This window comes from Hyperoodon ampullatus (genome assembly GCF_949752795.1).
Source record: "Hyperoodon ampullatus genome assembly, chromosome: 2".
Classification (NCBI taxonomy): Eukaryota; Metazoa; Chordata; class Mammalia; order Artiodactyla; family Ziphiidae; genus Hyperoodon; species Hyperoodon ampullatus.
The window spans coordinates 158,802,164-158,814,269 of record NC_136915.1 but is presented as its reverse complement, the minus strand read 5'-3'; the positions used below and the strand labels follow the sequence as shown (position 1 = coordinate 158,814,269).

The 12,106-nt window shown below is 38.6% G+C and overlaps 1 protein-coding gene across 1 annotated transcript; it reads right to left on the bottom strand.

The window, feature by feature from the left end:
• Positions 1 to 262: 262 nt before the first annotated feature.
• Positions 263 to 10,644, bottom strand: SHCBP1L (SHC binding and spindle associated 1 like; the record flags this gene model as incomplete). Its single annotated transcript, XM_079723666.1, is given in 3 exon segments — positions 263 to 286; positions 288 to 419; positions 10,237 to 10,644. Coding segments are annotated over 3 exon segments (564 nt in total).
• Positions 10,645 to 12,106: the final 1,462 nt, after the last annotated feature.

Below are 12,106 nucleotides of genomic sequence, written 5' to 3'. Positions count from 1 at the left end.
AATCTGCTTGTAGTGCTACATTATCATGGGGAAGAAAGTAGTCTCATTGATTGATTTGCTCTGGTACAGTATGTCCAAACGAGGTCACCTGTACAGATAATATACTACTGAACAGGTGAGAAAATCTTAATTGTAAAAAGCTCATAAGGGATTTTTGTGAAACAAAACCCTGTTCTAATTTCTAGTAATCTGATTAACCATGTTTATAATATACAGTTTCTCCAGCATACATTGCTGTTAAAAAATTGCAGAGGGTGCTTTGCTAACCCTTTATAACAATGTCATCAAGTCAATGAAGCAAGATTTACAGCTCGATATTCTGGAAGAATAACTACTGTATCTCCACTGTAACAACTATCCAAAGCCAAATCCAAATCATCATGCTGTTGGAGAAGTGTGTCTGAAGATAAGTCCTTTACCTGAAAAAAAGAAAACAATAGGTCAAACTGAAACAGGTCATTTTAATCAGTTAACTCATTGGTAACATGTGCTTTTCCCAAAGACTTACTTTGTATAGTTAGTGCACTGTAAATACTCTTATGTATTTATGTTCATTAAATGCTCAAAGTATCAGTCCATCAATTAAGGAATGATGAAAAGAGATTTTCTCATTACAATTACATTCACTAGTGAATGATTACAATCACTAGTAATTTTACAGCTATTAAATACAGCCAGAAGTCATATTTTGACCTTTACATATTACCTCCTAAGCCTCACAACAGTTCTTTGAGGTAAAGTATTATTATACCCTTGTAATGTTAAGAAATTGAAACTCAGTGAGAGTAAATGATTTGCCCACGGACGCAGAGTTAGTGGGTGGTGAAGCTAAGTTTTAGATCTAGGTCTTGATGACATCAGATCTCTTTCCTACTGGAAACTACTACTTTGTTTTAACTCAAACTGACTCTAAAATTTTGGTAAACCAACAAAAATTTATATATTAAAGATTCTAGAACTAAAATCAAAAAAGTACCAGAACTTTGCACTGGGAGTAGGAGAGGGGAAAGAACTTCATTTTTAGTGCCATGAAGAATGAGGAACTTTAAAAATAAAATCTGATAACTAAAAATATACTCTGAAAAAATGCCTATTCTTTTATCCCAATAGAAATGGCATCATCATTCATATATCGTTTTTCTTATTATATAAGAGGCACTTATTATTTAAAAAAAATGAAACAAAGCATAACAAAAATGGAAATTTTAACCTAAATAAAATATATTTATATAGATATTTCCTTCTTGTCTTTTTCCCATGCATATATTCATTTATTCATAATACCAATATATCATACCATAGATGCATATGGTTTTGAATCCTGATTTTTCTCATTTCATTATATCACATTTCCCCATGTCTTTAAATATTTTTTCAAAGCCTAAATTTTTTTTTTTAATTGGGAGGGTATAGTTTTACAATGTTGTGTTAGTTTCTACTGTACAGCGAAGTGAGGTGGAGTTCCCTGTGCTACATGCAGGTTCTCATTAGTTATCTATTTTATATATACTAGTGTATACATGTCAATCCCAATCTCCCAGTTCATCCCACCCACCCCCTTACCCCCTTGGTGTCCATATGTTTGTCCTCTACGTCTGTGTCTCCAAGGCCTAATTTTTATGAGTTACATAATAATACATCATACAGGTGTGTCATAATATGATTTTCTTACCCTCATTTAGATAGCTTACAATTTTTTTCAATATTACAAAAATACTACCACAAATAAATCATGCACATCTCTAGTTATTTCTTTAGTATAAACTAAATTGAGAATTACTAAGTCAAAAGGTATAAAACATTTTAAGCCTCTTGGATACATATTGCTAAACCACCCTCCAAGAAAGTTTAACCAATTGAAACTTGGTCTGAGAACTCACTTTTCTGCAAGCTCATCAGCATGGGGTATCTTTTAAATGTATAAAAATATTTGCCGTTTTAATAGGCTCACTGCCTCATTTTAATTTTCTTTGATAAGCAGGAGTGAACATTTTTTTCCAGATACATATATGAAACTCTTAAAAATCCTCACTAAATCAGCAAACCAATACAGTCATTTGTGCTTGTATTACATCTTACATACTCTAAATACTTCTGTAACAGACAGTACAAGGACTACCTCTGTAAATACTTTGGAAGAACTCTAGAATACATCTCATTTATATATATATATTAAAAAAATTTTTTTTTTGCTGTGCCATGTGTATGGCTTGCAGGATATTTGTTCCCCGACCAGGAATCGAACCCGTGCCGCCTGCAGTGGAAGCACAGAGTACTAACCACTGGACTGCCAGGGAATTCCCATCATTTATATTTGCCTTATTCACTGAAACAGGAAACATGAGAAAAATGTTTGATGGGGGAAGATAATGAGTTTAATTTTGGTGCCAGTTAATTTGAGGTACCAGTGGAGTCACTCAGAGATACCCGGTAGACCATCTAGATAAGGATCTAGAATACAGGACTGAAATCTGACAAGGTATAAAGATCCTAGAATTGTTCACTTGTATGAAAATTCAGGCATGGGAATGGGTGAGATTAGCTATAAGAATGTATAAAAAGGAAAAGGTAGCACCCTTGTACAGAACACTGAGGAATAACATTTAAAGGATAGGCAAAAACAAGATATTACAAAGAAAACTGCGGAGTGGCCAAAGAGGTGGTAAGAAAATCAGATCAAGCTGTCATGAAAGGAGGAAGTAGTTGATCATGTCAAATGCTGAAAGATTAAAAGAGATGGTAGTCCCTACTGCATTTAGCCACAGCTTGGTCCCACATGACCACAAGAGCATTTTCACTGATATTCTGGAGGCAGAAACCAGATCACAGTGAGTAGAGGCATGAATGGGAAAGAAGTAAAGACAAGTGAAGCCAAATATTTCAAGAAGTTTGGCTCTGCAAGGGAAGAGACAAAGATGTGGTAGTTAGGGAAGATATTGTTTTGTTATTTAAGATAAGACAGAATTGAGTATCTCAATGCATTCAGGAAGGAGAGAGCAGAGAGAAAGATACAAGAAAGAGGTGACATCCTGGAAATAGTGGAGTAAAGAGCTCCAAGAATTAGTTCTTCTTCTAAAGCAAACAAATTGGCAAAAAATGACAGAATCAATGTTTTTTGTAACTCTGAAATCTAATTAAACATAGCCAAGGAGTGCTAGATGAAGAGGTTGTTAAAATTCAGTAAGAAAGTGTTCTGGTGTTTTTACTTACTTGCTTACCATATCCCATTCTCCAGACTGGCAGCAGTTGAGTGAATAGCAACAGCCCATATTTCTGATGTGGCTTGCTGGCACTGGGATGGGTGAGGGGTGGGGGACATAGGGACCTTATTCTCAAAAAATTGTGACCGTGCATTTTGACCTGTCTGATGATCAGTATCTCAGGAGAGGGACTGGCAAAGAAACTGACCTTTGTTTCACCTCCCTCAGGATGGAGCAGCTTTATAAGTAGCATCTGATGAAAGCATTTAAAGACATACTCTACCCAAAGCTACCTGGGGCAAAGGATGAAGGAAGGGCAAGGAAAAGCCTACAAATGAGGAGGCTGAGGAGGAAGATTCTTGGGGAAATAAGAGCTACTTTATATACTGGGGAATCTACAGTAAAATGCACAATCTCAGGGATGGATGCATACTCAGAAGAGACCTGTAAAGACCTTAAGCTTGTGCTTCTGGCCGATCACTGGGCCCTGTGCAAGCAGGAGGTGAAAACTAAGGCAGGGTTGTAGGCAGCCTGGCTTAGTTTGAAGGAGTGCCTCAACTCAGAGCTAATCTGCAAAGACAAGGAGTTTTTTGGTTTTGTTTTTCTTTTTAGCTGCAGGTGTTAAGGGAAATTTCTGTCAGGTCACTGACTAACTGCTGAGATAACAGAGACTTCAGCAGCCACACACAAAAAAGAATAGAGCCTTTGCAAAAACAGTTTGGAAAATTCACTAAACATATGGACAACTGCAGTCCTAAACAACCAATACAGCAAACCCTGGGGATGAGGTAGAATCCAATTTCCAGAGTTACCACATTATACTATTAAAAATACCCAGTTTTCAATAAAAATTATAAGACATACAAAGAAACAGGAAGCTATGGCCCATTTACAGGAAAAAAAAAAAAGGAATTGACAGAAACCATCTCTGAGGAAGTCCAGAAAAGACTTTGGACTTACGAGACAAAACTTTAAATCAATTGTCTTAAATAGCCTCAAAGAGCTCAAGGAAACCATGGATAAATAATTAAAGGAAACCAAGAGAACAACAGATGAATAAATAGAGAATATCCATAAAGGGATAAAACTTATAAAATGGAACCAAATAGAAATTCTATAGCTGTACATTAAAAGTACAAAAAAGTACAATAGTTGAAATGAAAAACTCACTAGAGAGGTTCAATATCAGATCTGAGCAGGCAGAAGAATAACAAACTTGAAGATAGGACAATTGCAATTATTGAATCTAAGGAGCAGGAAGAAAAATGAACAAAGTTGGAAGGACCAGTGGTATCCCATCAAGAACACTGATATGGGAATCCCAGAAGAAGAGAGAAAGAAAAGAGCAGAAAGAATATTTGAAAAAATAATGGTTGGAAACTTTCCAAATTTGTTGAAAGATGTGAATCAACACATCCAAGAAGCTTAATGGATGCAGAATAAATACAAAGAGATCCACACCAACATACATTATAATCAAACTGTTGAAAGCCAAAACAGAGAACCTTGAAAGCAGCAAGAGAGAAGCAATTCAATACGAACAAAGGATTGGCAATAAGATTAACATCATTTCTCATCAGAAACCATGGAAGACAGAAACCAATGAGATGACATATTTAAAGTGCTGAAAGGGGGAAAAAACACTATCAAACAAGAATTCTATATCTGGCAAAACTATCCTTCAAAATAAAGAAAAACTTAAGACATTCCCAGATCAACAAAGGCTGGATCTGGATCTTCCCTGTGCTAAAGGGAGTCCTTCAGACTGAAGGAAAAGAACACTAGATAGTAACTCAAAGCCATATGAAGCAGTAACTCCAGCAAAGGCAGCAAATACATGAGTAAATATAAAGCCGGTATTATTAGAATCTTTCTTTGTAACTCCTTTTCTTTGTTTCCTGTACGATTTAAAAGAGCAATGCATAAAACAATTATAAATCCATGTTAATGGGCAGACAATGTATAAAGATGTAATTTGTGACAATAGCAACATAAAGTAGGATTGGAGCTGTAAAAGAGCAGAGTGTTTATGTGCTATTGAAGCTAAGTTGGTATCAATCCAGACTAGATTATTAGAAATTTAGAATGTTAATTGTAATCTCCATGGTAACCACTAAGACGATAACTAAAAATATACAGAAAGGAAATGAGTGAGTCAAACAAAACACTAGAAAAAACTCATCAAATACAAAAGAATATGACATATAGAAATCAAATGGCAAATGGCAGAAGTCCTTATCAGTAATCACTTCAAATGTAAATGGATTAAGATCACCAATTAAAAGATAGAGACTGGTAGAATGGATAAACATGATCCAATTATATAATGTCTACAAGGGACTCACTTTAGGTCCAAATATTAATAAATTAATAGTAAAAGGATAGAAAAAGACATTCCATACAAATAGTAACCAGAAGAGAACTGCAGTGACTATACTAATATTAAACAAAATAGACTTTAAGCCAAAAGTTTTTACCAGAGACAAAGAAGGACATTATATATTGACCAAAAAGAATTTATTCATCAAGAAGACATAATAAGCACATATGCAGGAAACAATGAGGCCCCAGAATATATGAAGCAAACACTGGCAGAGCTGAGGGGAGAACTAGACAGTTCTACAATAATATAATAGTTGAAGACTTCCATACTCCATTTGCAATAATGACTAGTACATCTACAGAAGATCAATAAGGAAACAGGATTTGAACAACACTATAATTCAGCTAGACCTAATACAGAACTCAACACAGAAGAATACATATTCTTCTTAATTGCACATGGAACATTCTCCAGGATACACCATATGATAAGCTACAAAACAAGTTTCAATAAATGTATCCTCTCTGACCACAATGGAATTGATTTAGAAATGAATAACAGCAGGAAAAACTGGAAAATTCACAAATACGTGGAAATTAAACAACATTCTTAAACAACAAATGGGTCAAAGAAAACCCAAAGAAAAAATGAGAAAATGCTTTGAGGTGAATGAATACAAAAACACAACATACCAAAACTTATGGGATGCTCAGAGTGGAGTTCAGAGTGAAATTTATAGTTATAAATGCTTACATTAAAAAAGAAAGATCTTGGGGACTTCCCTGTTGGTGCAGTGGTTGGGAATCCACCTGCCAATGCAGGGGACACAGGTTCGAGCCCTGGTCTGGGAAGATCCCACATGCCGCGAACCAATTAGGCCCATGCACCACAGCTGCTGAGCCTGCTCTCTACAGCCTGTGAGCCACAACTACTGAGCCCATGTGCCACAACTACTGAAGTCCTCATGCCTAGAGCGCGTGCTCTGCAACAATAAAAGCCACCGCAATGAGAAGCCCGCGCACCACAACGAAGAGTAGCCCCCACTCACCACAACTAGAGAAAGCCCGTGCGCAGCAATGAAGACCCAATGCAGCCAAAAATAAAATTAATTAATTAAAAAAAAGAAAGATCTCAAATCAGTAACCTAATTTTACATCTTATGTTTTTTTTAATAACAAATTTAATCAGTTATACATATGTTCCCATATCCCCTCCCTTTTGCGTCTCCCTCCCACCCTCCCTATCCCACCCCTCCAGGCGGTCACAAAGCACCGAGCTGATCTCCCTGTGCTATGTGGCTGCTTCCCACTAGCTATCTACCTTACATTTGGTAGTGTATATATGTCCATGCCCTCTTTCACTTTGTCACAGCTTACCCTTCCTCCTCCCCATATCCTCAAGTCCATTCTCTAGTAGGTCTGTGTCAATTTTACATCTTATGGAACTAGAAAAAGAAGAACAAACTAAATCCAAAGTCAGCAGAAGAAAGAAAATAATAAAGATTAGAGCAGAGATAAATGGAGAACAGAAAAACAATAGAATTAATGAAATCAAAAGTTGATTCTTTGACGTGATCTATGGAATTGACAAACCTTTAGCTAAACTAAGAAAAAAGGGAGAAGGCAAAAAAATAACATCAGGAATGAAAGTGGAGACATTACTACTGAACTTCTAGAGATAAAAAGGATTATAAGAGAATATTATGAACAAATGTACACCAACAAATTCTCCAACAAAATGAATGTACAAATTTCTAGAAATACACAAATTACCAAAATTGAGTCAAGAAGAAATAGAAAATCTGAACAGACCTAGAACAAGTAAAGAGATTGAATCAGTAATCAAAAACCTCCCAACAAAGAAAAATCTAGGACCAGATGGCTCCATTAGTAACTACTACAAAACATTTAAAGAATTAACACCAATTCTTCTCTCCAATTCTTCCAAAAACAGGAGAGAACAACTCCTAACTCCTTCTATGAAGCCAGCGTCCTCTGATAACAAAGCCAAAGAAACCAGAAGAAAACTACAGACCAATTTCGCTTATGAATATAAATGCAAAAATCCTCAACGTATTCTAGCAAGCCAAACCCAACAGTATTTTAAGAGTTATACACCATGACCAAGTGGGATTTATCCCAGGAATTCAGCGGTAGTTTAACATACAAAAATCAATCAATGCTACATTAATAAAATGAAGGGGGGAAAGAAACTACAGGATCATCTCAATTGATGTATAAAAAGCATTTGAGGAGCTTCCCTGGTGGCGCAGTGGTTGAGAGTCCGCCTGCTGATGCAGGGGACACGGGTTCGTGCCCCAGCCCGGGAAGATCCCACATGCCGCAGATCGGCTGGGCCTGTGAGCCATGGCCGCTGAGCCTGTGCATCCGGAGCCTGTGCTCTGCAACGGGAGAGGCCACAGCAGTGAGAGGCCTGTGTACCGCAGGAAAAAAAAAAAAAAAAAAAGCATTTGACAAAATCCAATACCTTTTCATTATAAAAACCACTCAAAAATTAGGAATAGAGGGGAACTTCCTCAACACAATAAATGTAATTTACAAAAAGCTCACAGTTAACATCATACTCAATCATAAAAGACTGAAAGCTTTCTCCCTGTATTGGTTTCCTAGGGTAACAAAATACCACAAACTTAGTTAGCTAAACAACAGAAATTTATTTTCTCACAGTTCTGGAGGCTGCAAATCCTAGATCAAGGTGTCAGTAAGTTTGGTTTCTTTTGAGACCTCTCTCCTTGGCTTGCATATGGCCACCCTCTTGCTTCCTCTTCACATGGTTGTCCCTCTGTGCATGTGCACCCTGGTACCTCTTTGTGTGTCCAAATTTTGTCTTTTTATAAGGACATCAGGCAGTTTGGGTTAGGACCCACCATAAGGACTTCATTTTACTTAATCATTTCTTTAAATACCCATCTCCAAATACATGTAGTTATATTTTGAGGTATGGGGATTAAGACTTCAACATATGAATTCTGGAGAGACACAGTTCATCCTGTAACACTTCCCTACGATCAGGAACAAAACAAAGAAACCTATTTTTACCACTGCTATTCAACACTGTACTAGCCAGAAGAAGTTCTAGCCTGAGCAACTAGGTAAAAATAAGTAAAAGGCATCTAGGGGCTTCCCTGGTGGCGCAGTGGTTGAGAGTCCGCCTGCCGATGCAGGGGACGCAGGTTCGTGCCCTGGTCTGGGAAGATCCCACATGCCGCGGAGTGGCTGGGCCCGTGAGCCATGGCCGCTGAGCCTGCGCATCCGGAGCCTGTGCTCCGCAATGGGAGAGGCCACGGCAGTGGGAGGCCCGCATACTGCAAAAAATAAATAAATAAATAAAATAAAATAAATTTAAAAGAGATCTATTCACTCAATAGAGTAATTCAGAGATGAGACATCTACTTATTATGTTTTAAGTAATTTGTTTTATTAATCCACTGAGCAAAAAATATACTGTAATTATACATATTAAAACATAGTTATTATCATGTTAAAATACTTAGTAATGATTTTTTCTGAACTTTAAAGATTTATTGACTTTATTTAAAATTTATTCAGTACATAAAAATTTAAAATAGAAATCCACTCTATAAAACAAATGAGCATATTAAGCATTCAATAAATATCTGCCCATTTGATTTTCTACATTTCAATTCAGTGACCTCAGGATGATAAATAATATAAACTATTATGAAACTCAGTCATTAGACCCTGACTGATTAATGACACTGTGATTTATATAAATGTTTTTCAATTGCCTTTAAGAGGCCTAGCCTTCTCCAACCCCGAATATCAAATATAAGTTGGTCATTAAATACCATTCTAGTTTTATGGTAACAGTATTTTAAAAATTTTTCTTCTGATTATAAAATATGGTTAACCTACAGAAAATCTGCAAAATACAGATAATATAAGGAAAACAAAAACCACCCCCTAATCCTGACAGCCAGAATAACCATTGTTGATATTTTGGTGCATTTCCTTCCAGTCTTTTTTCTATGCATATATTCATCCATACATATGAAGCCTATGTTTTGTCTTCTGATTTTTTTTCCTTAGCATTATAGCATAAGCATATCTATAGTTTCTGAAAACATAATTTTTACTGATGCATGATTTTTCATTACATGAAGCCACCACAAGTTCTTTACAGCCCCCATAGTTGGAAATTTAGTTTCTAGTTTTTAAATTTTATAAACATCGGTGCAATGAAACCCTTGTAAACAAATTCTGCTATAACTTAAAAAAAAAATAGGTTAGAAAAAACAATATTTGCTCTATTCAGTGTTGCCAGGCATGTATCTTCTTTACAAAACCTCATTCCACATCCTAGACTGATGGCTGGGAACCACTCTTAAAGTGTAAACGTTTTGAGTTATTGTAGTGTAAAAGTCAAGGCTAAGTAATCTTATCCTTATGCTTGGGCACAGATTGTTAATGAAAACACTAAGATGCATACCTGGGCACTGATAACCTCTCAGAAAACCAGAAAACACTATGTGATCTGTTTGAAGGAAAATCGAATTGGAACTTCTTTAACAGGGCCTGGGAACCTGCAACAAGGTGGAAGCCCTGGAAGTGTGGAGTAAATTTACTTTTTGAAATGCAGGGTTTCTTTGTGCCCTCTATACCCCCATCAGCATAGGAGGAAGACCCGAGTCCCTCGGTGCTGGATTCCCGTCCGTTTTCTTCTCCTCCTCACCTTGCAGCCCTGCAGCACCTCGTCGCAATACAGCGCCACCTTCTCCTCCCGCCACATCCCCCTCATGGGGGACACGCAGACTGGGGGCAGTGGCTGCGCCTTCTCGTCATCCTCCTCCGGCACTGACAGAAGGGGCTCCTCTTCCTCCTCCTCGGGCCCCTGTCCCCGACCCTCGTCCTGAGAGCCCGGCAGGAGCTGGAGCCGCCTGTGGGCCGCCTCCCGGTCGGCTTTCCGCTTCACGGGGCGAGGGGAGGCCACCACCGACCGCACAGCAGACGCGGCGCTCTTCAGGGTCCCCGCCTCCACTGAGTCCCCGGTGAGCGCGGAGACAGCCTTCTTGCCTCGCCGGCCGGGGCTGACGGTTCGGACCGAGTCTTCAGGCACCGTGGCTCTGGATCCCGACGCCATCTCCTCAGCACCCTGCGGGCCAGCGGCAGCCGTTAGTCGCTTTTCCCGCCCGGATCGCGCGGGCCAATGGGCGAGCAACGAGCGCGACGGCTCTAGGGGATCCGGCCTGGAGGGAGTTGGGGGATGGGGTGGTGGGCGCGGGTCCGGGTGTCGCGGGTGGTTCTGGGGCTTGGAGGTGGGTAGGGATACTGTGGGGCGCGACGGGGCGCGGGGGAAGGAAGGTTCTGGGCCAGCTGTTGGCGGGCGGGGGAGGGGCGCCACTAGATGATGCCGACTCCGCAGGCGCTGGCTCTAACCTCACCCTGCTCACCTCAGAACCATCCAGAGACAGAATTCTCTCCCCATGGAGGGTTTTCATGGGGTCCTCACACGTTTTCAGGGTGATTGTGCGTTACCCTCCAGGTCCTCATGACCTAACGAATGTAGGTGGTACCTAACCCTCTACACACGCGTGTCTGCACAAACACAACCTGGAGGAAAATTTATTTTTATACTGGGTGGTGATGATAACTACAACTTTCTGGTTATTACTAGAGGAAACTCCAGTGTCAAATCCAACGACGTAGGTTTCCTCCAACATATTCACAGGGTTCCCAAAATAAAATTTCTTTTACATTTTAAGCAAGACACTTTCTGCCAAGAAGGATAGGTTAGTCTATTTTCATGCCCCTATTGTGTTGCTCAAAATTCTCACGTGAAAGATTATATTATGTAACTGTTAAACTGGACGCAAATTTCCAGCTGGGAGTAATCTGTGCAAACTATAACACTTTCACAATAAAAGTCTACTCAAGATAATACTTTGGAGAACAGAGACCATTCGTTTCTGTGATTTTACTATTGAATGTACGTTGAGCCAACTGGAATAACTTTTGTTTACAGTCTAGCTGTGAAATACTGCATTGGGGCTGACAGCACCCACGGAGAGGAACACCATTGGGAAAACACCTGCCTGCCTTCCCCCTGATCTGGAAGGACACTGTGTTAAATTTGGAGTTTATTTTGAGGAAAATATTAGTATTAATATCGTGTAACTATAGTTCAGGGAATAATTACAACATTCATCATGTTTAACGCTAAGTTTATTTCTTTTTTCAGAAGTCCTGGATTTTTTTAAAAAAATGATCCCACACTGTAGATTTTACTCACCAAAAGTAAAATCAGTTACACAAGCATCTCTTGAAAAAGTTTGTTTTTAATAAAATTTGGGTTTTTTATTCTTAGGTTCAGAATAATAGAGACCACTTGTCTTAGTCAGAAGTTCGGAAACAACAACAACCTCCCACCAAAAAAAGAGAAAGAAAACAAATATTTGTTAGGAACCTGCTATGTGCCAGGCAATGCATAAATGCCAAGTCACAGAAATAAAAGACAAAATTCTTATCCTCATAATCGTAGTGAAGGGTGCAGATAGGTGAATAGATGATTGTGTTTGGTAAGGACCATGATAAAAATATATATA